The sequence below is a fragment of the Sciurus carolinensis genome, chromosome 5 (assembly GCF_902686445.1).
Source record: "Sciurus carolinensis chromosome 5, mSciCar1.2, whole genome shotgun sequence".
Taxonomy (NCBI): Eukaryota; Metazoa; Chordata; class Mammalia; order Rodentia; family Sciuridae; genus Sciurus; species Sciurus carolinensis.
Genome location: NC_062217.1, coordinates 119,923,219 through 119,950,994, shown reverse-complemented (window position 1 = coordinate 119,950,994; position 27,776 = coordinate 119,923,219). Strand labels below are relative to the sequence as shown.

Below are 27,776 nucleotides of genomic sequence, written 5' to 3'. Positions count from 1 at the left end.
TGTTTAGGACTTGGCTTGTTGTTCAGCCTAAACAAGGGAAGAGGGAAGGCACTGACCTACACAGCTGCTCTGACTATAATTCCCAGATTAATCATGCTGACTGCCCCAGGACCTCTCCTGGTTATTGTGTCTCTTGCCTCTGAGCCTCGAGCATGTTCAGAAGAGCTCTCAGGTCCACAGTGCTTTTTTCTGGGACATGATTTGGATTTTAGTTTTCCTCATCAATCAGATTCCTTCTGCTTAGAGGTAAATTTAGTAGAAAACCAATGAAATTTTAGGTTTCTTATCAACACAGCTCCCTTCCTAGACCCTATGCCTAATTTTGCATTCACAATTTGTTTTTATTTATCTTAAAGGGGACCTCCCAATTTTTATAAGCTTCAAGGTCCACAAAACTTGGATCTGTCCCCTCCATATGGAATCTATTTTTTTTTTTTTTTTTTTTTTTTTTAGTTGTTGATGGACCTTTACTTTTATTTACTTACATGCAGTGCTGAGAATCGTGAACCCAGTGCCTCACACATGCTAGGCAAATGCTCCACCACTGAGCTACAACCCCAGCCCTCCATATGAAATTTCTACCTGTGGGGAATTTCTAAGAATTTTACACTTACAGATGGCATTCTATGTTGTTTTCCAGCGAGGTTTGGGGGTGCTGGAAGGGAAGATAAGCCCATGTGCTCAGTCTATCATTTTTTTATCATGCCCTTTTCACAGTTAAATCACTCTAATCTGCCTTCTCTTCCTTTCATTCTCTCAAAACTGCTCTTACTGAGGCCACTGATGGACTCCATGTTATTAAGTCAAATGATACTTTCCAGTTTCATCTCACTTGACCTCTAATTAGTATTCAATGTAGTTGACTTATTCCATCTTGAAGCAACTCTTTTTTTTTTTTTTTTTTTATCTTTATGACTGCCCCATTTTCCTCTTCCCATTTAGGATGTACCTTTCCAGTCTCCTTTTAGGGGATTTCTTCGTCTACCCAAACTTTAAATCTTATAATTTCTTTGCAATACTGAAGAGACAGGAGTGATACTCAAAAAAATTAATAGCTGGTTCAGCATGGATACCCTAACCTAACAGAAAGAAGCAAACCATAGGCAAACTCAAGGGCTGTACCAATCCCACTGATTAAATATAACTCTTGGAGCTTGTAGCAATTCTCTTCTGACAAAAATATGAAAAAGAAAATTGAGAACAATTTCATATTCAAACAAAAATGTAAAAGTCTAAATAAAAATTATCAAATTGGATCTGGGAATATAAAAAATGATAATCAATTATGACCAAGTTGTAAGAATTCAAGTTTGGTTTAACAATGTAAAAATAACATTCTGTACCATATTAACAAAGGAAAAATAATAATCTCAATAAATGCGCAGTGTTTAATAAAATTCATTTTTCATTTGTTATTTTAAAAAAATCTTAATCTTCCTAGATGAAAGGACTTATAACAAAAAATTCTATATAATGTTGAAAAATGGAAAGTATTCTTGTTAAGATAAAAAATAAGACTGGAGCACCTAGCATCACCATTTATGTTCAACATTGTACTCGAGGGCTTAGCCAAATCAAAAAGGAAAAAGAATGAAGTTCAAGAGAGGGTTGGACAGGAAGAATTATCGAAAAATCTATAAATCACTTTTTGTGAATTTAGCAGTTGTTGAATAAAAATTTCCTAAAGAAGAATTATTTGATAAAGGCTATAAAGTCAACTGCATTTCTATATATGACAAAAGTAGAACATAAGTTTTAAAAATAGAACATAAGTTTTAAAAATAGAACATAAGTATTAAAATAGTTTAATGAAAAAAGTTAACTCAAGATTGGTAAGACCCAGGGAAACAAATATAAATTTTTATTGAAAGATGTTAAAGAATACCCAAAGGAACAGAAAAATATACCATGCTCCTGAATATTAAAGCTTGATATTTTAACTGGGCCCAGTGGCACATGCAAATAATCCCAGAGGCTTCAAAGGCTGAGGCAGGAGGATCAAAAGTTCAAGGACAGTCTCAGCAACTTAACAAGGCCCGAAGCAACTTATTGAGATACTGTATCAAAATTAAAAAAATCAAAAAAGGGCTGGTATGTGACTCAGTGGTTGAATACCCCTGGGTTCAATCCCAGGTATCCCCTCCTGAAAAAAGCTCAAAATTTGAAGATGTCAAAATCCCCCCTAATCTGGTCTATAGATGCAGTGCAATTCCAACAATCTTATTACAGTTAAAAAATTTTAGTGGAATTTGTTATGATGGTTCTAAAACTTGTAGAGCAAAAGATCAAGATGAGACAAAAATTCTTAAAATAAAAAAAATTGGAAATAAAAAACTATGGAAAACCTATTGTAATATGATAAACCACAGGAAAAGAACAGAAAGTCCAAAACTATATTGACAAGTACACGGAATTTTGCTGTATGATGGAGCTGTCATGAGAGATCAGTGGGAAGAAGATAAACTTTACCATAAATTGCTGCTGGAAAAATTGGTTATCCAATTGGAAACAAACAAACAAACAAACAAAACCCAGAATGGGTTACCTGATTTACAGTATATGCAAAAAATCAACTTTAAGTGGGTTAAAAAAATATGGAAAGCAAATTATAAAAATTTAGGAGAAAATATACAAGGATATCTTTTTGACTTTGAAATTGGAATTTCTTAAAATTGACACAAGCTACAAAAACCAGAACCATACAAGAAAAACAGATTAATTTGACACCAAAGTTAAGAATAATTAATATCAAAAGACACCATAGAGAAAACAAAAAAACAAATCAAACTAGGAGAGGATATTTTTATAACACAAGTGTCACATGATTGGTATCAAGAATATTTGAACAAATAGAAAATGGGTCAAAGATGTAAACAGGCCCTTTAGAGAAAATGAATCTGGAATGGTCCATAAACCTATGAAAAAATTCACAATCTTATTACTAACTCTGGAAATGAACATTCAAACCATAAGAGTTTCACCAATAACACTTCATACCCTCTAGCTTGGCAAAACTTAAAATATCTGGTGATGTCAATATTGGCAATGATGTAGAACAACTAAAACGCTTACACAATGTTGTTGGGAATGTAAATTGAAACAAGCCTTTGGAAAACAATTCAATGTTTTTATGAAGTTGAAGTTATGCATAGTCTGCTAGCAATTTCATGCTTAAACACACTCATGCATCAGGAAAAACTCAGAATATATTAGAAAATTAATATCATTATTCAATGAGGAAAAATACTAGAAGCAACCCAAATTTACATCAATAATATAATAATCTGGCCATACAGTAAAATACTATAGAGCAATGAAAATGAGTGTATTAGATTTACATGTACTTCTTAAGAGAAAAAAGTAGCAAAATATATAGCCATTCTGATTCCATTTACATAAAAATTTTCAATCACATAAACTTACTATTATTATTTTTTTACATTATATTATGGAAACTTTCAAATATACACAAGGTAGAGAGACTAGTACAGTGAACCCCTGTGCCCAATATCAACAAATTATCAGCAGTTTGATAAAACAAAGGCAGCTGGCCTCATCCCTAAAGATTCTGACTCGTTAGGCCTGAGTGTATCTACAGTGCCTTTCCATAAGGGTCCCAGGTGATGCTGACCCTACTGGGTCAGGGACCCACTTGGCCTGTTTTAGGAAGCTCTCAGAATCTGGCCTCTACATCTCTGGAAGTCTCAAATCATTTCCTCCTCACTTTATGTTCTGGCTCCATCAGTTCCTTCAATTCCTTAAACTTAACATTTGCCTTGCTTATTAAGGACTTCAAATTTTCAATTCCCTCAGCCTACAACACTTTTTCTTGCGCCCTACTTTGCTGAGCTAACTCCTACTTATCTTTTATGTTTCAGCTTTAATACCACTTTTCAGGAAAGCCTTCCCAACCTATACACCAGGTTTGGTCCCTATGCTATATGCTTCCTTCTTTATAACACTTATCATAATTATAATTATATAATCACTTGCAAAATTTTTATTATCTAGCTGGACATGGTGATACATGACTGTAATTGCAGGCTGAGGCAGAGGATCGCAAGTTCAAAGCCAGCCTCAGTAACTTAGTGAGGCCTGAAGCAACTTAGTGAGACCCTGTCTCTAAATAAAATACAAAAAAGGGTTGGGGATGTGGCTCAGTGGTTAAGTGCCCCTGGGTTCAATCCCTGGTACAAAAGAAAAAAAAAATTTTTTTTCTGTGTCTCTTACTAGACTAAGCTCCAGAAATGCAGTGCAGTTTTCTCTCTTGCTACTTCCCCCACCCCCCTCTTTTGCTGAACTGGGGTTCTTCATATGTGCTAAGTAAGTGCTTAGCCATTGAGCTATACTCCCAGTCCTTTTGAAAATGTTTATGTTGAGATGGAGTCTGTCTGAGGTGCCTAGGCTGGCCTTGAACTTACAATCCTCCTGCCTCAGTCTCCCAGGGATTACAGGTGTGCGCCGCTCATGTCTGGTATGCTTGCTGCTTTAAATTTAGCACCTACAACAGTACAGGGCACATAAATAGCCACTGAATATTTGTTGAATGCATGAATGGATCTAGATTTTTCCCTAAATGTAGACGAAAGTCCTCTAAATAATATAATATGAAATTCCCCTATGTCATTTTAAGATATCCTTTTTCTTTATAACAATTTTGCTTCCTTTTTCTTTCCTTGGCATATAACTCTCAGGCAAATGTCCTGAAGTAGCAGAAACAAAACTTAATAGCCATAGTGGCTGTCATTATCTATAAAAAGGTAAATTTGTGCTCTTGGAAGGTCGTATACAAGCAAACACAGAGTGACCCAGCTGTACATTCCTAAGAAAAGAATTTGGAGTCAGGATACAAAAAGGGATCATAGCCATTTGCTGTGAATTCTTGCAGACTCTTTCATCTGTGGTTAACATGCATGAATGTATTTCATTTTCTAAGACAAGGCCCCAAATGAAACTATGTTCAAAATTAATATGCTTTGAAAAATACTAGCTTCAGTCATATAGAATCCCAATAATACGTATAAAACAATCTCTGTTCAATTAACTTGGAAATCAACCATACAAGCAAAAATGATTTTTCAACTTGCTAAACTGGGGTCACAAGAACATGGGTAAAACACTGATTACACATGGGTTAGCACACAGTCGCCCAGTATACTTATATTTTCTTGCTAAAGTAGCAAGACTTTACTTTCTTTATTGACTGTGGTATTCTTATTTAGTAAATTGAAATGATTCATTTTACTAATTCAGTATTTCTGTTTTGTTCTGTTTTTTGCAGTGCTGGGGATGGAATCACGGGCCTCATGCATGTAAGGTAAGTGCCATACCACCAAGACACATCTTGAGCCCTAATTTAATGTACTTTTAAAAGTATTCTCTGTATCAAAATCTGTACTCCTGTGGCCAGGAGTGAGCAAACAGGCAGGGCTTCTGGGTCCCTCCACCCTAATCCTTCCAAATCCAATACTGTTAATTTTGTCCTAAGAGTGTGTGTGTATGTGTGTGTGTGTGTGTGTGTGTGTGTGTGAGAGAGAGAGAGAGAGAGAGAGAGAGAAATTGAGAAATTGAGGTAACATGCAGTGGTTTTTGTGGGACAAATTATTGTTAAAAGAAGGCTGGAAAACACTTTTCCACTCTAACACTGGACTGAACCAACTAGAAGTTGGTTTTAAATATGATGTGTCCCTTTGTAGATATCAGGGAACCACAAGTACTTAGCTATGTTAAGGACACTGGTTAACATGGTAGAATAGATGAGTTCCTTTGACCAGATCAACTTGACATCTGTGTATATGGGCACAGAGATATTGTGGAAGACTTCCCAGTGTCCAGGTTACTCCTTGGGTTGCTCTAGTTCCCTAATCCTCTCATTTGACCTTCAGTCAAATTTCTGACTGCCTATTAGATATGTTCCCTCCAATCCCTCAGACTCAAATCTCCATCACCCTACTCCACAAATTGGACATCTCTTCCATTTTCTCAGTACTGACCAGTGACCCCCATCTCTCTTTCAGGTACCCAGTTTCAAACTCATGGTGTAAATTTTTTACTCAACCTTTCCATTTAGTTAATCACCAAGTTCAACTTGATGATTGACTCTTCTCTTCTAAATATTGATCACTAGCATCTTTTCTCTTTCTCACTGTACCCATTCCAGTCCCATCAGACATGGAATGATGACAGTGCCAGTGTCTGTGACCTTATGTAAACATGTTGAGTTGACATGGCCTGAAAGGACTCATCATTTCCACCTACCTCTTCAATTTTATCTCTAATCTCTCCTTACCTCTTACCCCAGTCTCAATAGAGTCAAGTCCTGTGGTTCCCTGTGAACACTTGCTTTGAGTCTTTTCACTTGCCTTCTCCCACACTTGGCCTCTTTCACCTCCTGTGTTAGAGTTTCCTTTACCCTGCACTCCAGTCAAGGAAACTCTCGTCTTCCTTTGGGCCACCATTGAATCCAGTGCACACTTCAGTTATAGCCCTTATTATACAATATTGCAAATCACAAGTGTTTTGATTATATGTCTGTCTGGTTTTCGTCCTGGATTATGAATTAGCCTCTCAATATAGTTGAGACTAGATTTCAAAGCAAAATCCCTCATCTCCAAAACTCATGATTATTTTGTATTCCCACTGAATGGGCTTAGTAGTTCCATGTTTGTTGAATGATTAAATGAGTTGATTTCTACCTAAATCCTTTTCACTCTTCAAAGTTCAACTAAAAGTACCCTATGTCTCTGAAACCTCCTTTGATTTTTCTAGTTCCCCTAACCTGATTGTTTTATGTACAATAAAAATTAGGGAGATTTCTTTTTATTTAACTTTTTAAAATATTTTTTAGTTGTAGGAGGACACAATATCTTTACTTATTTATTTTTATGTGGTGCTGAGGAAAGAACCCAGTGCCTTGCACATTCGAGGCAAGCACTCTAACACTGAGCTACAGCCCCAGCCCCAGGTGATTTCTTTAATAATTGGATTGCAAACTCTTTGAAGGCAAGGAAATATATTTGTATTGTCTGCATCATCGTCCTGACAATAGTGCTGAGCACAAACTAAAAGCTAAACAAATAGCTGCTTTCTGATTAGAGTTGTATAAATTCTGTGCTTAGGAAAAATAGTGACAGCTATTAGCCTATTTGGAAAATTATAAATTTTTTCTTAATATGACTATAGTTATGAAATAAAGTATAAATTCATTCAGAAACGAATTTAGTGAATTCCTACTAGTTTCCTAGAATCAAACCAATGATGGGATATAGATATGAATCCTATTGTAAAGAAATTCTTCTTGGGTAAAATTAACATTGCTACATGAAAGCTGAGTATATGTCTTCCACTTTCAAATTTGTAGATTTGTAAATTTTTATGTGGTTGATTAAGTAGTTTTTGAGTTACTATGACTTTGTTTTTGGGGAATGGGTACTTCATAGTTTTTCCTGGTTAATTTTTATTACTGAACCCTTTCTTTCTTTCTTTCTTTCTTTCTTTCTTTCTTTCTTTCTTTCTTTCTTTCTTTCTTTCTTCCTTTCTTTCTTTTTCTTTCTATATTGGAGTTGAATCCAGGAACCCTCACTTAACTACACTTCCAATCCTTCTTATTTTTTATTTTGAGGCAGGGTCTCACTAAGTTGCTCAGGCGTTCTTGAACTTGTGATCCTCCTCCCTCAGCCTCCCCTGGGCTTGCAGGCATGTATCACCACGTCTGACTGAATTATTCTTGTATCTAAAATTGTCATGGTTGAGAAATGGGGAGGATGAGTCCTTGAATGATCTGGTCTGACCAGAGTCCCAGGGAGCACCCTTCATCAGGCTTGTTTACAATACAAGGGAAGTCACATCCTAAGCCAACTATCTCACTCCTGATTTAAATTTAAGCTGAGTTTCTTGTTTTCCTTCTTTTTCTTCTTCTTTATTTAAAAAAAGCACTCAGTTGGTGTCTTTCCCTTCTAACTCTCCCAAGGAGAACAATAATCACCAACAGTAAATGGAGGTTGCAATGAAGCAGCACCAAGAGCCGGCTTCACACTCAGGAGAGGATGCTGTAGGTCTTCCTGGTTTCTGATACTCTACATGTCCAGAAAAACTTCTCTAGTACTGAACTACAGAAATGATCCCTGAAAGAATAGTCTTTTTTTTTTTTTTTTTTTTCTGTTTCTTTAGAATAATTAGTTCACTTAATTTTGCTGAGTGATTACTATGGGCCAGACTCTGCTTGGTACTCAAGATTCAAAGTCAGAAACACCAAACTCTGCCCTTGAGGGGGAGAGTTGGCTAACTTGATAACAAAATGTTGGTGCCACTGTAGAAATAATATTTGATATGCCTTATGAAATTTATAAGATTTGAAAACAAATTTCAATATATGAATATGTCTTTGGGGCATATTCCCTTGAAATAGTGTACATATGTGAAATATTAATTATAATGATAAATATAAATGTATTAATACTTTATTCTATAATGTGAATTTTACATCAGAAGTCATATTCTAGGAGTAATTAGATGGTTAGGGAAGCAAGTAACGCTTATAGGACTTTAAATACCAGTAATTGTCTACAAAAATAAGATACTTTGACCACGTTATTCACATGTTATAGGAGGCAGCAAATGTCACCCTGAGGGCTAAGACTGGTTCCAGGTTTTTAGGACCATGAATGTGAAAGAGATCCTTAAAAATACAAAATAAAATGAGAACACAAAATTAGATATAACTTATGCAGAGTAGAAGGCCTAAGTTTATACTTTGTTTGTCTCATAGAAAAGCTAACTTTGATAGGCATATAGAAGTTGAATATCCCCTCTACTCATCAGTCATAGTAGAGAAAGACTTGGGAACTAGAGAGAATAGTGTTCATTAAGTTGATAATCAAAAGTTTACAATAGAAGTTGGGGTTGTGGCTCAGTGGTAGAGTGCTTGCCTAGGCATGTGTGAGGCACTGGGTTCGATCCTCAGCACCACATATAAATAATAAAAAAAAAAAGGTCCATCAACATCTAAAAACATTTTTTAAAAAAGTTTACAAGAAATATATTACATGTAAAATGAGTCTTTAAATTGACCTTAACCATAGCCTTATTTTGTCTTTATCCTTACCACTTGGCTTTCTTGAATATTAAAAAAAAAAAAAAAAAAAAAAAAAAAATACAGGTATTCATTGAGTAGAGGTCTTAAATGTGGAATAAGTTTTTCCTGGGAAAATCTAGCCTCCAAATTGAGATGTGCTGTAAGTGTAGAATTCACACTAGATTTTGAATACCTGGCATAAAGAATAGAATATAAAATATTTGACTAGTAATTCTTATGTTAATTACATTTTGAAATTTTTTTTTTTCGCGGTGCTGGGGATCGTACCCAGGGCCTTGGGCATACAAGATAAGCACTCTACCAACTGAGCTATCTCCCCAGCCCTGAAATATTTTTAATACACTGGCTACATAACGTCTATTATTAATCTTAGTCTCACCTAGCTCTTTTTACTTCTTAAAAACTCAAAAAGTAGAAAATGGGTTGATTGATTGATTGATTGAAGTGCTGGGGAATGAACCCAGGGCCTCATGCATGAGGTCTCATGCAAGACATCTACCACTGAGCTACATATTCAGCTCTAGAAAAAAAATTTATTTTATTTTATTTTATTTCTTGTACCAGGGATGGAACCCAGGGGATTCAACCACTGAACCACTTCCCTAGCCCATTTTTTATTCTTTATTTTGAGACAAGTTCTTGCTAAGTTGCCGAGGTTGGGTTTGAACTTGCAATCCTCCTGCCTCAGACTCCCAAGCTGCTGGGATTACAGGAGTGTGCCAGGGCAGCCCTGGAAAATTTTAAATTACATACATGGTTAATATTATCTGTTGAACAGAGCCACTTTAGACACTGGTTACTTTTCTCAAAGGGAATATATATAATTTCTGAAACCACATACTTAACAGGTCAGACTTAGGAGAATCATGGTAGATGTAAAGCAAATGCCAAACATTACTAATGGGACATTTTTACCTTACTTGAGGAGGTGGAATTCCTACCACTATGCAATCCAACTGTACTCGGGATCCTTCAGGAACTTCTCTGCTTCGTAACTTTTGAGTGAACCGGGGAGGTTGCCCCAGAGGTTCTTCGTAGTATAAAGATGAAGGCGAAGACCCTGGGGTGGTGTCTCCACCAGCTGCCTCATTGGCAGCCTGCTCAGCTTCACGCCTCTTGGCTTCCTGCTGTTCAAGGGCATGATTCACTTCATTGTCCCTGGTATCTGTAGGGATAGGGATGGGAACAGAAGATCTTTCTCGTCTTTCTGACAGATCTGAGAAACTGGGGCTGTTTTCCTGCATAACTTTGTTTTGAGATTCCAATTTACTCTTGTGGTTTTTGCAGGCACGAGGTCTAATCCTTTTGGAGCTATGGGCCTTGAAAAGGGAAGAAAGCTCCTCAATGAAATCGGCTGCCTTATTTAGGAATACTTTTTTGGATTGGGTTTCAGAACTATACTGTGGTCTTTTTGCTTCCTGGGGGCCCTCTTTAGAGCTGGTAGAACTTCGAGGGTTATCCTGACAGAAGTTAGGCTCAAAACTTGATTTAGATGAGTGTTTCATCTGATCAGAAGCTAGACGTTTTCTAGTTTGAGCTTCATCTGTTTTCTCCAAAGGATCATGATTGATTGCCAATCTTGCCAGATTGACACTTTCATCTAATTCTTCTTGACTCAGAAAGGCTGAAAGATCTGGAAGGTCATCTTGGCCTCCTGCTCCTTCAGCAGCCCCAGAAGGACTACCAAAATGGAAAGGGTTAGAGGAAGGTTCTGCTCGACTCCTCTCGTTGTTTCCACGATGTCTGGTTTCAGCTAAATAACTTTCTCTTAGAAGTTGAGATATGGAAGTAGAAGCTTCTATGCTGTCGTCTTGCATGCTATAATAAAACAATAACAGAAAATTGGATCATTTCTAGGGACTAACAAGTCTATATTTATTATAGCATGATGTATTCTTAAGAACTTAGAACTCAAAATAAAAAATTGCCTCATTTTGACACTTTTACAAAATTTAATAACTTAAAGATTACTCACCAATTATAATAAGTAAAAACTGAATGAAGTTTCCTTGAAATTGAAAATAAAAACCTGGGCAATTACTGTTTTATTAAATTCTTTAAATGCAGTTTCAATTGTGAAATCTATGGTATCATTATAGTGATATTAAATACAATGTCAGGGATAGGGATATAGCTCAGTGGTGGAGAACTTGCCTAGCATGTGTAAGACTCTGAGTGTTTTTTTTTGTTTTGTTTTTTTTTTTTTTTTTGGTTGTGCTGGGGATTGAACCCAGGGCCTTGTGCATGCTAGGCAAGCACTCTACCAACTAAGCTATATCACCAGCCCCAAGACTCTGAGTTTTTAATCCTCAGCACTAAAAAGAAAGAAAAGAAAGAGAGAACAGTAGAATGAATCAGACACAATTTTCCCATGTTCATATGATAATATACTACCAGTGTAGCTCCACATCATGTTCAACCACAAGAATGGGATCCTAATAGAATAAGTTATACTCCATATATGCGTAATGTGTCAAAATACATTCTACTGTCGTGTATATCTAAAAAGAACAAATAAAAAAATTTTAAAAAGAGAGAGAGAAGGAGAGAGAAAAAATACAATGTCTTTGAATTTAAAGTGCTTTCATATGCAAACAGATTTGCTCTTCACTCTCTCCTTTTAACATTGTCTATAATAGATTTATAGAAATTTTAAAAATTATTATTGGATGCCTTGCAGCATGCCTGTAATCCCAGTAACTCTGGAGGCTGAGGCAGTATTACAAGTTCGAGGTCAGCCTCAGCAACATAGTGAGAGGCTCTAAGCAACTTAGCGAGACCCTTCTCAAAATAAAAAGAACTGGGGATGTGTCTCAGTGGTTAAGCACTCCTGGTACCAAAACAAAAAACAAAAAACAACAACAAGAAGTTAGGGCCTAGGCTTTAAAAATTTCTTAAATTAATTAGTTGAAAGGGAATATGGAAGATAGCAGAATGTGATGCTTGGCAGGAGACTTTTCACAGTTATCCTTTCTAACTTTGAATATATTACCTTTTCAAAAACAATAGGTATATTTTAAATCATAAGAAATTTATACAGGGGCTGGAGTTGTAGCTCAGGGTATAGTGCTTGCCTAGTATGTGTCAGGCACTGGGTTTGATTCTCAGCACCACTTATAAATAAATAAAATAAAGGTCCATCAACAACTAAAAAAGAAAAAAAAAAAAAGGAAATTAGTACAGGTCTGGGCTTGTAGTTCAGTGGTAGAGCACTTGCCTAGCATGTGTGAGGCACTGGGTTTGATTCTTAGCACCACATTAAAAAAAATAAATAAAATAAAGTTATCATGTCTATCTACAAATAAAAAAACAGAAAGAAAGAAATTAGTACAATAGCCAGTGTGGTGGTGCAAGCCTGTAATCCCAGCAGCTTGGGAGGCTGAGGCAGGAGGATTACAAATTCCAGGTCAGCCTCAGCAACATAGTGATGCCCTAAGCAACTCATTGAGACCCTGTCTCAACATAAAATATAAATAAAGGGCTGAGGACGTGGTTTAGTGGTTAAGTGCCTCTGAGTTGAATCTCCAGTACCCCCCCAAAAAAATAAAAACAGAAAAAAATTAGTACAATAATTAAAACCGATTTTATGCTATTAATCTCAGACTCATTTATTCATTATTAGCATTTACTAGAGAAATGGCAAATTTTAGGTTGAATTAATTTCTTACACTAAATAGATGAAGCTTGGGGCTGGGGTTGTAGCTCAGTGGTAAAGTGCTTGCCTAGTATGTGTGAGGCACTAGGTTCGATTCTCAGCACCATATGTAAATAAATAAAATAAATGTCCATCAATAACTAAAAAAATAAAATAAAATAAAATAAAAAATAGATGACGTTCACTGACCACAGCATTCTTCCCATTGACCTTCACTTGCTTAACACTCTACTCCTTCAGCCACCACCAATCAATCAGATATGGTAATGAGAAGAAGATATTCTGTCATTCTTTGTACCATGCTTTGGGTCTTGTGTTGGAAGGATGGAGAAGAAGGCATTCTTCTAAATTTCTCCTGGCTTTAAGATTCTATGATGAAACCTGTTTAAATTAATTCATCTCCCTTTCCCTTACATGAAACCCCCCGCCACCAACCTTGGGTCACCCTTAAGGCTTCCTAAGGACTGGCCTACTTTCCAAACTTCCACAGTGCTATCCCAAACTAACCTCCGAGTTGGCAAAGTAGGCAGTCACCTTGAGAGGGCAATTAGAGATGGCTAAAAGGATCACTTACAGCAAAATATTTTTTCCACATGCTTGCCAGAGCCTGAGATTGTCCCTACTAGAGCCACTTATTTGGGTGAAGTCTATTGTGCCTTTAAAAAAGATTAATTTAAAATAAAAGGTGTGATATGAGGCAAAGAGTCATCTACAAAGATATTCATAATATGACTTATATTAAAAAATTGGAACTATGTCCAATAATTAAAAAAACAATTAAAATATGATATACTCATTAACTAGAACTATATGGCTATCAAAATAGTAAATAAAAGTGTAGTTGATATCCCCATTGAAAAATTTCCTCATTTGTGTGCCAGCTATGTGGAAGAACAGATATATGAAAGAAGGTTCAAAATGCTATTTGAAAGTATAATTAATATATTTATTCCATAAATTAACTGTTGTTGTTTCTCACTTGTAAATCAACTGTTTCTTTAGCCTAGCTTGAGTTTTTATATATGTTTAGAAGTGAGGGTGAAAATTAAATCAGAATGAATTTTTTCTCTATTATCTGGACATTACTGTATATTGTGTTACAATGTGACATTGTTTTTGATTCTTTATTTTATGACGCTTAGATCTTGAGGCAACATGGAATGAGCACTGGCCTCGGAACTAAGTACATTCGATTCCAAATTCTGCCTTCATCTTTTAGCAGTTTTGTGTCTTTGAGAAATTTACACTCTCTGAGCTTTTGATTTTCTCATCTGTAAAACATCTACTTCTCTGAGAGAGAGAATTAATAATATCACAAAGGCAAGTGCTTAAAACGGTGTCTGTTATTAAAATGGGTACTCAACTGACACTATTCATAGACAATTCTTAGCTGGGCACGATAGCACACGCCTGTAATCCCAGTGGCTTGGGAGGCTGAGACAAGAGGATCTCAAGTTCAAAGCCAGCCTCAGCAACAGTAAGGCACTAAGCAACTCAGTGAGACCCTGTCTCTAAATAAAACACAAAACAGGGCTGGGGTTGTGGCTCGGTGGTTAAGTGCCCCTGGGTTCAATTCCCAGTACCAAAAAAAAAAAAAAAAACCAAAACCAAAACCTAAAAAAATAGGGCTGGGGATGTTGCTCAATAGTAAAGTGCTTGCCTAGAATGTAGGATTTGATCCTCAGCACTGCAAAAAACAAAACCACAATGAAAATACCCCTGCTGCTGGGGTGTTCCCAGTGACTCAGGAGACTGAGGCAGGAGAATTCCAAGTGCGAACCCAGACTTAGCAAACTTAGCGAGGCCCTGAGCAACTGGTGAGACCCTATCTCTAAATAAAATACAAAAAAAGTCTGGTGATGTGGCTTAGTGGTTAAGTGCCCGTGGGTTCAATCTCCCCCCCAACACACACACAAAAAATACCCCTACTTAGGTGAAAGTGTTGTTAATATTGAAGAACTTTTAAAAAGTTTATATTTATGGTGGAAATGGAAAAGAATATTCATATAGTAAATACTGCTTTCTGCATCTAATATTTTAATATTTCATGATCTAATATTTTGGCACTAGACAGAACTGATTCAAATCCTTATTCTGACATGTCCTAGTTGTATAAACTTGATAAAGTCTCACCCTTGTAAGTCTCAGTTTCCTCATCTATAAAACAGGAATAATAACAGTAGCTATCTTATGGGTTGAAGTGATAATTAAATATGCTTCATATTTAGTAACTATTCAGTAAATGGTACTTAATATCACTTTTATATAACATTATATAACAACTATGGCCAAATGGAGATGGTCTCCATTTTCTAGATAAGAAATAGATCCAGTGAAGTGACTTGATCCAAGGAAAAACTGTGAAAAGGAACTGAACTCTAGATTTGTAGTACTTCAGCAAAAATCTATATTCTATTGAAATACAGGCTCATGAATTGACTGTGCTGACTTTAGATCTTTGTACATGCTCTCTTTATTTGGACTGCTCTCTGTCCCCTCCCCCTTTACTCTTTGAAGGGACCAAATTCATATGATCTGCAGTTCCTACCTGGGACATCAGTGTCCTGGGATTTCTTTTTTTCCCTAGGTTGGGTACCTCTGTAATGTGCTCCCAAAGCTCACTGTCCTTGCTCCAAAACCCAGCACTTAATGCAATGTACTTAATTTGCCTATTTACTTTTCTGTCTCCTTCACTTCGTTTTGCAAGCTCATCTCTACGCGCACAGCACCTAGAAAGTAGTCAACGAAGGTCTGTTGAATTTGTTTTGCTCTTTAGAACTTCCTGTTAACTCTGTTGTTGCTTATTTTTTTTAATCACAAGATAAAGTAGGATAGATAAAGTAGGGCGAAGGAAAGTTATAGACAAAAAGAAAAAACTATAAATTGGTAAAGGAGTCATAACTTTAAGGTGACTGTCAAATTAATCTTTATTTATGGTAGGAAAAAAAAGCTAGAATTATGCTTTGTTTTCATTCCAGAAGTATCAAAGAGCATCTAATTATAATCAGAAAACCTGGGTGTCAATCCCAGTTTCAACACTAAATAACTTTGTTATCTTTAGAAAGTCGCTTCATGCCTCTGAAACTCAATTATCTTCATCTATCAAATAGGATAACAATTCTATTTAAGATGGTTCTGAGATGAAAATGCACATATAAATTGTTAAATTGATGAGTATTAACTAAAAATAGGAAATAGGATGCATCTCTTTCAAGTATTAATTTTAAAACCGTCTCCTTTAGGTATTAATTTTAAAAACACTTGCTATAAAATTTTTACTTTAAAAAAGTTCAAGTGTTACTATGGATAACCTAGCTTTCATTCATGTATCCAATCATTTTTTTTCCCCCAGAGCTGGGGATCAAACACAGGGCCTTGCAATGTTAGGTAAGTGCTCTAGCACTGATTTATACCCCCAGCCCTCATCTAATTAATATTTACTTAGCACCTACTATGTTCTAGGCAACATTTTAGGAACTGTGGATTCTGTGATGAGCAAAAGTTAAAGTCTACCTTTCCATGGAGTTGACATTCTAGTGGGACAGTATCAATGTTAAGATAAATGAAGTAGAGTGCCTGGGGCAGTGGCTCACACCTGTAATCCCAGCAACTCCAGAGGCTAAAACAGGAAGATCACAAGTTCAAAGGCAGCACAGTTTAGCAAGCAACTTAGTGAGACCCTGTCTCAAAGCAGGAAAAAAAAAAAAAAAATCAAGTAGAGCAAGGGGAATGGTGGGGGAGGGAGAAAGTTATGCTCTCTTAACTAAGAAGGTGGAACATATTCTAATGTGGAAAAGTCAGTCATAAGACCAGCTGGGGTGGGGGGCAAAAAATGTTCCTGGTTGTTGAGGAAATGTCAAGGCCTAAAGAGAAGAGTGTTTGGTGTGTTTGAGTCAGGCCCAGTGTACCAGGTGAGTGAAAAACAAGAGTGGAAGGAAATAAGACCAGAAATGTACAAAACCAGATCATATTAGGCATTGCGGACTATGGAAAGGGCTTCAAATTTTATTCATCATTTAAATGGGAAAATAATTAAGGTTTTGAAAAACAGGTGACATGGGTTTCAAAAAGTTCAATTGTGGCCACTGCGCAATGAATCAAGTTGAAAGAGGCAAGAGTAGGAGTGAGCAGATCAGTCGGGAGGCAATCACATACACTCTGCCGGAGTGTCAGTGCCTGGGACTAAGGAGTGCTTGCAGTGGGAGGTGGTGAGACAGGGGCAGAGTTGAGACATCTTTTGAAGGTAGAGCTGAATGATTTGCTGACAGATTGAAACTGGGGTATGAGAAAAGAACAGAACCAAGGGAAACTCTAATATTTATGGTCTAAGCAAGTGGTGAAATCCTTGGTGGGATGAGGCAGGAGTGGGTGTCAGGAAAGGAAACCATGAGTTAGTTCATTGAGACATTTCATCTGGGTATTCAGTGGGTATTCAGGGTGACATTTGATTTGAATTTTTTTTTATTTGAATGCATTTCTGCTCTTTACAAAATTGAAATGTTGATTTTTATGCCACTTTCAAAATAAAAATGAGTCATTGCCCCTGCCAGCTGATCATGGTATTGGTGAAATGGTACCAAGTTGGAAATGAAAACAATTAATGTAGCATCAGTCATCAAGACAGACTTTAGTAAATCATGTAAACCAATTAGGTCACACAGAAAACTTACTTTACTGAATCTATTTTTTTCCCTAGGACTTTTCCTAAAGAAAATATCTGTACTAAAAACTTTTTTTTTTTTTTTTGTAAAAACAAAACTTGATGCTAATTTCAAGTCATGCTAATTCAGTATTACCTTCTTCTCCTTTTTTTCTTTTATACCTTTTCTTTCCCCATGGTACTGGGGATTGAACCCTGGCCCCTCAGTCTGCGAGGTAAGCACTCTACCACTGAGCCATATCCCCAGCACTTGTCTTTTAGAAATTTTTGTTTCGAGGCAGGGTCTTGGTAAGTTTCCCAGGTTGACCTTTAACTTGCATTCTTCCTGCCTTAGCCTCCCAAGTAGCAGGGATTATAGGTGTGGGCCACAATATCTGGCTAACACTACACTTCTTTAGGCTTTTCTTAGAGCTGTTCTTCCACTCTGTTGTCAGAAATATCATATGGTATAAATTAATCATTCATTTATAATATGACTATTTAAATTGGGGTATTGACAAGAGAATTGACAAAGCCTCATATGAAGTAATTTGAATTTGAATAAAAATGTTGATTTTTCTGGTTATGAAATATCATTAATTTTTTATTGTCTTATTTTTATTAGTAGTATTGCTTTATTTATTTTTGGTGCTGAGGATTGAATGCAGGGCCTCAAGCATGCTGAGCACATGAAATATCATTAGATTTAAAACAAATCTGGGTAGTGGGGGTGAGGAGATACTGATCAAAGTGTAGAGTTTCAATTAGAAAGAAAGAGTTCTGGAGATTTATTGTATAGTATGATGAATATTAATAGCTAATAATAATGCAATATATCGTTGAAAATTGCTCAGAGAATAGATCTTAAAGATTCTCATCGCAAAAAAATATGTGAGATGATGGACATGTTAATTAGCTTGATTTAATCATCCCACAATATGTATATATAACATATATGCATATATCAAAAATTATGTTGTATACCATAAGTATATACACTTTACATTTGTTGATAACATCTTAATAAAGTTTTAAAAAATGAAAAATCTTTTATACATGTGTCATAAACATTGCTGTGCATTCATTATAGTGCAGGGAACACATCCATTAACAGACAAACCAACAAAAAAACCCCATAAAACTCAAACCCAGTCTCTAGGTCAACACAAAAATAGCCTAACATTTAATAATTATTTACAAAGAAAACCAGGATAGGAAAAGATAACTGTGTTTAAGTTACTCACCTTAACTGGGGATGAACAACTACCCTGCTGATTCCCTAGGTTTGTTTGTGAAAGTACTTTAAAAATATAGAGCACTATTCAAATTTAAGAGAATTCTTTTCTAGATGGGCACAGTGGATATTACATACCCGTAATGCCTGTGACTTAGGAGGCTGAGGCAGGAGTATTGAACAAGTTCAAGGCCAACCTTGGTAACTTAGTGAGAAATAAAAATAAAAAGATAAAAGGGGCTGGAGATGTATGTAGCTTAGTGGTAGAACACCTTGAGTACAATTCCCAGAACCTTGGTCAAGGGGTTGGGTTAAGGGGTTGGATCCTTTTTTGTTGATGTGTAATTACTATGCTTAGAATTTTCTCTAGGGGAATAATGATCAAAAAATGATTAGACTTCGCTTCTTCTCCTTAATGTGGATATTGACCTTTTTTTTTTTTTTTTTTTTTCTTTCTGTATATCATGATGTCACACAAGAGAAGTATCTAAATGGATTCTTTTGGAGAAACTCTTGCTGAACCAAGAACCAAATTCCAGTACATAGGAACTGGTTCTTGAAAGATGTGTCCACATCACCTCTTAAAATTTTGGCTGCAGATGGGCTGCTCTATTGCAATGTCCATCCCCTCACTATTTCAGTGATCATCTCCAAGTTAGTTTTACTTCCAGTCTATTTTGGGTGTGAAAGGCATTGTTAATTTAATAAATTAGTATATACAGTGTTATGAGTCAGTGCTTGAGGTATGTGTTTATGCTATGCCAATAATAATATAGAAATAACATAAGACTCATTCTCTCAAAGACCTTTCAGTTTGAAGGAGGAAAAACCGTAAAGATAGATACAGACAAATGTATTCCTTAGAAGAGTATGTTGAAATAAAGAGGCAGAATCTAGAGGAATGTAAGTGGGGCTTTGTTAACTAGAGACTAGAGACTAAATGGCAGAGGCTAAAGGAATGAAAAGACAGAAAACAGGCCAAAAGTGTGTGGGCCCTTTTCTCATTGTTTTAATCACAAGGTAGGAAAGAAAGTAAAGATTTCATTTAAGAGGGAGAAAAAGAGTTTGGTATTAAGAAACATAGCGTTTATGTTCATGTGTACAGAAGGATAAACATGTTAAAGCTACTGAAACTGGAGCCCAAATTTGATTGAATTTGAAAGACAGAAAATAAATGGTATAAAAGTATAAATCCTAGGGCTCACAGAAAGCCTAATGGAAGGCAAACAAAAAGACTTCAGGAATCTAGGATCAAAAAGGGGATTGGGGTTGGGGATTAACTCAGTGGTAGTGCGCTTGCCTAGCATGTGCAAGGCCTGGGTTTCCCCCAACCAACAAAAGGTGGGGGGGTGGGTTTGGTGATAGTCATACAAGTGATAAGCATGGAGGTTTTCTCTCTCTTTCAAGATTTCACTGTCCATAGAGGACTGAATTGCTCTATAGGAAATCCCGAATGAGAGATCTTTGTCAGTCCTCATTAACTCCAAGATTTCTTATTGTATTTTTTAAATTAAAAAAAACTAAGAAAAAATTTAACTTTCATTCTTTTTAGCCTTCAACCATTTTTATCAATTTTTTTCCTCCGCCTTTTTTTGGTATACTATAGTTGTACATACTAATGGGATTTGTTGTTTCATATTTATGTATGCAAATAATATATTAGTATAAATTTTTAATTTCAGGTAGTTAAGTTTGGAAAAAGGTTAACTTCTTTAATTAAACTGACATAGTATGTTAGCTAGACTGAGGGAGGAATAGGTGCCCCAAATAAACTTGGAATCTCAAGACCTAGTTCTAGTTCAAGTGCTTGGTGGGAAGGCTCTGCTGGGCCCCTCCCTGAGTGTGTATTGTGACTCTGGGGGGAGGGCTGTGTACCAGGAAGCTTGTACAGGACTGTCAAGGTGACTCTAGTTATACATGAGATCTGAGACCTCTCTGACTGCAGGTAAATAGTCATACCAACTTTGGTTTCCACCCAAAATATATCTACTTCAACTTTGTTCTTACATTTCTAAACAGACCATTCTGTCTGTACCTGGGTTGTTCCCTTAAGCACATGTGCAATGCTCTAGTTTTAAAAGCACTTTGTTGACTGTTATCAAAATTTATGAAAATATCTCTGTGGTGCTTGATTATCTTTCATTTCCTAGGAAAGGGAAAAGGCTCTTAAGAAAACCCTTTCATTTTTCTGTCTTGTTACTGGCAATAACACTATGAATCCAGTAATGTTTTTGTCAAATGTCAATGTGAATGAAGGAAATGAATTATTCTGAGTTTAGTAGTATTAATTGCCTCCTATTTTTAGGTTAGTGAACTGAGACTAGTATTCCTATCACATATAGGAATTAATTGTTGAAAAATTGAACTGTCACCTGTTCACATACGAGTGTTAGTTTTTAGAATCTGATTTACCTACTGTCCCATTTCTTCAAAAGTAAATTTGCAAAAATTATCTGTGAATTCCAAAACCGGTTTAGATAAAAACTCAATTCCTAGTATACATAAATTGCAGTTCTGAGTCGGTTCTACTGAATATGTGCCTTGTAAGCTCATCATAACAGAAATATGTAATATTCAATATTATAATTGATTGCTATATGGAAGGCTGGAGTTTTCACATTATTGTCAGTTCTAATAGTGTTAGCCATATGCTATAAGTGGGGATAGAGACAACCTTCCAGAACTGGAACAGTGTCCAACTGTTTGTTTCATAGTCCATTATTATAAGATTTGGTAATGCCTGAAAGTTGTTCTCTCAATACTCGTGGTAGTGTAGTGTGTTTATATATTTCAAATTTTCTCAAATGGCCTTGACTTAAAATATTTTGCTTGTTTTCAAACAATGTGTCAGATGGTATATATATCTTCCTTTTTGTTTTAAAAATGTTTATTGTAGGGCTGGGGATATAGCTCAGTGGGTAGAGTTCCTGCCTCGCAAGCACAAGGTCCTGGGTTTAATCCCCAGCACCACACAAAAAAAAAATGTTTATTGTAGCTATGAGTATACACATTCTTGATTTCCTAGGAAAGGACTATGGATTTTTTGTGAACATAAGAGTTATTATTAAGGAGAAACTATAAAGTTAGGACAAAATTCTAATTTAAAGTTTGTAGAATTCATTTCATTATTACTAAAGTGAAAGTGATTGAGTTATCAAAATGTTTTGAATACTAGATAACTGTTTTATTTCTTCTAAACTGAATGATGCTAGTAATAACTTCTATAACTACGTAAAAATCTGTTGATAAAAATTTCTTAACACCATTACCTTAATGTTCATTTTGGGGGACTGGAAATATAGAGTAATCCATCTTTTCTCTTTTATTACTTATACAGTTTAAAAAATATTATTCAAAATGTGCATCTAATTACTGCTAATAGTGCAATGTACCAGGCCAAACATTTGCCACTGACTGTCAAGTGTCTTTCTGATGCAGCTGGAGAGAGAGAGAGAGAGAGAGAGAGAGAGAGAGAGAGAGAGATGGGGAGAGAGAGAGAGAGAGAGAGAAAGGAGAAAGAAAGAGCAATGTCCCTTGAGCAAGACTTTCTGCAGCTGTTGTGTACATTAATCCAGGGAGCAGATCTCCCAAAACTAAATATAGCAAGCATATCCTTTTACATGATAAAAAAAATTTAAATGAAAGTATTCAACTATGTAGTCACATTATTTTAGATTTGATTTCCTTTAGAAGGAAATAGCATTGTACACATATTCCCTGCATAAACCACATTATTTTAATAAATGAAGGGTGGAAAATGTCTGTGATATTCACAACACGTCATAACTTCTTCCTCTGTGAAAATATTTTTCCTTAAGACTGAAATAGGTTCTGATCTCTGTGAATCTCATCAATCTCCTCCAAAAGATTTACATGTAGACAGTTTTATTTTTCACTTAAATTGTGTGTCCCATCATACATAATTAGAAAGTTATCCCAGGTTTCACTCTAAGTAGCAGTAATTAGTTCTCTGAAATATTCCTTTTCCCGCTGTCAGTGCCCTGTTATCAAAACGCACTTGTGAGCTTCAATGTGGACATTACCTTTCTTTTTTTAGTTGACCCAGATGGGGATGTCCAACCCAGGCACTCCACTGCGATGATAATTATCCAAGGAGAACTTTTAGATGAAAGCACAGGAAAAAAGGAAATTTCTTCACGCCCTTGGAAGTAGAGAGTAGCCGTCCATAGAGAGTGAGGAGTTAACCTTAGTTTCAGTGAAGATGGCTGTAAGAAGCTGGACAACCTGTCACCACCGGAGCCAGAGCATTTGTCAGCTCACAGGTCCCAAGTTATTTTGAGCTGTATAAACCATGTGCCTGTGAAACATTCCACCTGATTGGACAGGAGAAAACTGAGCAAAGGGATTCCATAGCAGGACAGCACCTATGGGGGGTGAGGGTCAATTGGTTTTTCCACCTAAAGAATTTCACTTACAGCTGGGAGTCCAAAGTATGCATTGATTGATGTTTGAAATTCATACTAAATGCTGTATATCACATTCTGTCCAAGAAAATGACATTAATTTTAAAATGTATCAAAACACTTCATTTTTAATTCTTAATTTTAATCAATGGGAGATTTATTCTCATGCAATCATTGACATACTTGAGGAAAATCAGTCATGAAAAGGCAATATGAAACCGAGGCCTAAGGTTTTAAAGCAGAACGTTTTTGAACTGTTGGTTCAAAAGTTAAACAAAAGCATAGAAGATAACTAATATTCAAAGTTGCTAATTAGAATTCGCAGGGGGAAAGTAGAGGGACAACCCATTAGCTGGAGAATCAATTATGGAACAAATTAGTTTAAACAAACTTCTTCAGAAAAACAAATCAGATACTGCTTAAAAGTCAAAATTACTAACTATCACAGTACATTATAATTCTCATCCATGTATTAGTACTTGGGAATAACTTTTTGTATATAATTTAGAAAAGCACAACACCAACTGGGCATGATGCCCACCCTAGAATTCTAGCTACTTGGGAGGTTGAGGTAGGAGGATTGCAGATTCAAGGCTAGCCTGGGCAACTTATGGAGACCCTATCTCAAAATAAAAACTTTTTAAAAGGGTTGGGGATATAGCTCAGTAGTAGAGAGTGCTTGATTAGCAAGTGTGAGGTTTTGGGTTCTAACCCCAGCATTGAAAGAAAAAAAAAAAGTTAATGTTAGATATCTTCTTTCACAAGCACTACCAATCAGTAAGAAGAAAAATCCTTAGATAGACAATAACTCAAATACTTACTTTTGTAGAAGTATAGATCTTTGATATTAATTTCAGATATTTTTAGAATATGAATTTGAAAAAGAAGCCCCACTGGTTAATACAGATTAAGTGATGCTGTAATGTTATCAATCTTGTTAGAAGTCAGTGATTATCGTTTAAAAAAAAATCATTCTGAGATTCCAATAGCATGAAATAAATCAATTTAAATCTAATTTTGTAATTCATTTGCTCAACTGCTTATAGGGTTTCTTCCCATTCATTCATTCAACAAATTTTTACTTAATTACCTCTATAAACCACATACTGGTTGTAAAGCAGAGCCCAAAATACACTAAATTTCCTGACATCATGGAGTTTACTAAGAAATCTTTATCTTCTTCAGTCTCAAAATGACTATCGTACATTAAATAAAGAAAATTTCTTTGGTTATTGTGATCACATCAGAGATTTTACTCCTTTTTTTTTTTTTTTTCCGGTACTGGGGACTCAACCCAGGGGCACACTACCACTGAGCTACATCCCCAGTCCTTTTTTGTTGTTAATTTTTTTTTTTTTTTTTTTTTTTTTTTTGAGACAGGGTCTCCCTAAATTGCTGAGGCTGGCCTCAAACTTGTAATCTTCCTTCCTCAGTCTGCTGAGTAGCTGGGATTATAGGCATGAGCCACTCTGCTTGGTTTTTACTATAGAGTTTTTATTATAGGTCTTAATGTTCACACAGGCAAAACAAAACAACAACAACAACAACAACAACAAAGAATTGTGGAAAACTTTTAAATCATTCAAGTAAAAAAAAAAAAAGAAAAACTATTACCAAGGAAGGAAAATGATACAGGAAGGGCTGAATTGTCTGGATAGGTTCTTACCAAAGAAATTCGGGTCCTCAATTGACAGGTTCATTTACTCTCTTACCTAATCCTGTGCTGAAACAAACATCGAGAGTACTTAATTTAGCCAGGCACAGTGGTGGCACATTTGTAATCCCAGCGACTTCGGAGGCTGAGGCAGGAGGATGGTGATTTCAAAGCCAGCCTCAGCAAAAGCAAGGTGCCAAGTAACTCAGTGAGACCCTGTCTCTAAATAAATACAAAAAAGGGCTGGGGATGTGGCTCAGTGACCAAGTGCCCCTGAGTTCAATCCCTAGTACCCCCTGCGAAAAGAAAAGAAAAGAAAAGAAAAGAAAAGAAAAGAAAAGAAAAGAAAAGAAAAGAAAAGAAAAGAAAAGAAAAGAAGAAAAGAATAGCTGGGCCTGGTGGCACAGGCCTGTAATCCCAGTGACTAATCCCAGCTGAGGCAAGAGGATCACAAGTTCAAAGCCAGCCTCAGCAATTTAGTGAGACCCTGTCTCAAAATAAAAAATAAAAAGAACTGGGGATGGCTTAGTGGTAGAGCACCCCTGGGTTCAATGCCCAGTACCCCCAAAAAAAAGAATAGTTAATTTTATTTCTGCATTTTCTATTTATGTAGATACTCCAACAACTTCTTTTTACTTAAAAGGAAGAGGGCTGGGGAATGTAGCTCAGTGGTAGAGTGCTTGACTAGTAAGCATAAGGCCCTAAATTCAATCCCCTGGCACTACAAAAAAAAAAAAAAGGTAAAAGAAGGGCTGGGGGTGTAGCTTAGTGGTAGAGCATTGCTTAACAAGGGTAAGGCACTGGGTTCAATTCCACAGCACCCCCAAGGGTTGGGTAAAAGAATTATAGAAGAAAGAAGCCAAGGAAATTCTGGCTTCTTGTTCATTTTTTTGTACTATTTTCAAATATAGTCAGCATATGAAATTTTTTGAGCTTTTCAAAAACTGCTAGATACAAATATTTCAAATAAGAATTATTTAGTAACTGTGGGCCCCTTCCTTACAATACATTAAACTCATATTCTAAATTTTTATTTTTTTAAAACTAGTTTCCACTTCTTCTAACCCAGTCCCTACCTTGTTTATGATTAGTAATAATTACATGAACATTATATCACAAGCCTACTAGTTCAGAGTTTACCAGAGTTTATTGGTATGAAGAATAATCTTTAAAACTTTTAAATACCTAACATAGTTTAAGACAAACTTCATTAGTGACAAGCAAACACAAGGTTACATGTCTTAAGCCTTCCCCATAAAGCTGAGTGGTCCATCCAACACATGTGTTTATTGTGGTTTAAACATGATCCTGTGCTTGCCCTCAGCTGTTTTCTTAATTCAGTCACTCAGCTACAGAAACAATTTACTCACATTGGGATGATCCATGGGAATGCTGAGGAATCTGGAAAATCTATGGCAGAGGAAGTCTTCACTTGGAGAAGCATGAGAGAATTTCCTTGCTGGTAGACTTGTACAAAATTTGTATTTGCTATTTTTTCATTTTGCCATCGGCTTTAGTTATTTAAGAGAAATTGCTCACATATACCAAAGTTTCAATAAGTTTTGCTTGAAATTCATAGATTTGTATTGAGGTATAGCCCTCCAGTGTCCGATGAAAAAACAAAACCAAATTTCTGTGTCTTATTTTTGAAGACCAAAGACATGCATGTATTTTCCAACCTTTTGTAATGAGAAACATTTTCACATCAGAGGCAAGTTCTTGACCATCCAAAATAATAGTTATGATAGATTATAGTGCCTTATAGAAACCCTGTGATATCATTGAAACATTCAATAAAATCCTTAAGAAATTTTTTTCCCATTTAAACGATCTTGAAAATGTTTGCCTGGGAAAACTAAAACATTAAAAAAATTTTAAGTTCCAAACCTATTTCATTTTAAAAACGAAAACATTTTAAAAAACCTTAACAGAACACCTGTTTAAAAGTATGATACTGATACTGAAAAGCAAATTTATAGTTACCTGTCTCGGGAGAGGCACCATTTCTACATCAATCACCCAGGATCATCTAAAGTCCAAATCTCACTGCCTAACTTGTGTCAGCCACAAAAGTAGCATGAAGGAAATGTGATACTGCCGCGCCAGAGCAATGAAGGGTATTTACAGGGTTCCGTTGCAGATCCAGGGACAGTAGTTTAGAACAGATTGCTCTTTCAGATCAACTTTAATAACTCAGTCTGTATGATGTTCCTCGCCTGGAGGGATGGTGGGGGTGGATAATAACTAAGATAACTAGGATGACTAAGGGAACAGGCTTTCTTGATTTCTTAGACTAGACAAGACATTCTAAAGAATAAATTGAAAAGAAGAAGAAGAAAGTGTAAGGAATGCATAAGATATCCATACATAAGTCATGTGATTGTCTTTATTTGGTACAAAACTGAAGTTATGGTTAATGCAGTTAGTAAAATAAATGTGGAAAAACAAGCAATCTTTATAATACTTCATATTTGGTCATCCTTTAGAGTAATGGGAGTGCTATTGTGGAGTTAGAAGGCAATAAGGCTTCCTTTAATTGTGTACATATCAAAGTTTACACTTTAAAAAAATTTTTTTTGGTTGTTGATGTACTTTTATTTATTTATATGTGGTGCTGAGAATCAAACCCAGTGCTTCACACATGCTAGGCAAGTGCTCTACCACTGAGCCACGACCCCAGCCCCACTTTTTTTTTTTTTTTTTTTTTTTTGTACCAGGGATTGAACTCAGGGGCACTTAACCACTGAGCCACATCCCCAGCTCTTTTTTGTTTTTTATTTAAATACAGGGTCTCACTGAGTTGCTAGGGCCTCCCTAAGTTACTGAGGTTGGCTTTGAACCTGCTATCCTCCTGTTTAACCCTCCTGAGCTGCTGGAATTATAGGCGTGCACCACTATGCCGGCTCAAAATTTGCACTTTTTAAGAAGTACTATTTCCAAGGATAAAATCAGTTCCCAGAACTTTTAAAAAAGAGCATCCTGAGGCCGGGCATGGTGGCATGTGCTTGTAATACCAGCAACACAGGAGGCTGAAGCAGGAGGATCACAAGTTTGAGACCAACCTCAAGAACTTAGT

The 27,776-nt window shown here is 36.0% G+C and overlaps 1 protein-coding gene and 1 non-coding gene across 4 annotated transcripts in view; both read right to left on the bottom strand.

The window, feature by feature from the left end:
* Mypn (myopalladin) overlaps positions 1 to 26,747 on the bottom strand; it is a 91,909-nt gene extending 65,162 nt beyond the window's left edge. Inside the window, exons 1-2 of one of the 3 annotated variants that reach the window (XM_047552556.1) lie at positions 22,666 to 22,929; positions 10,010 to 10,912 (exon numbers count right to left, since the gene is read on the bottom strand). In XM_047552556.1, the coding sequence (XP_047408512.1) occupies positions 10,010 to 10,911 (902 nt within the window). In that variant the 5' untranslated portion in view covers position 10,912; positions 22,666 to 22,929. Of the gene's footprint in view, positions 1 to 10,009; positions 10,913 to 22,665; positions 22,930 to 26,683 lie in introns of those variants that run through there. The other 2 variants (XM_047552555.1, XM_047552557.1) reach the window with 2 other exon arrangements.
* On the bottom strand, positions 7,931 to 8,139 carry LOC124986057 (small nucleolar RNA U3). Its single transcript, XR_007108963.1, has one exon. It is a non-coding gene; the product is annotated as a small nucleolar RNA U3 (small nucleolar RNA).
* Positions 26,748 to 27,776: the final 1,029 nt, after the last annotated feature.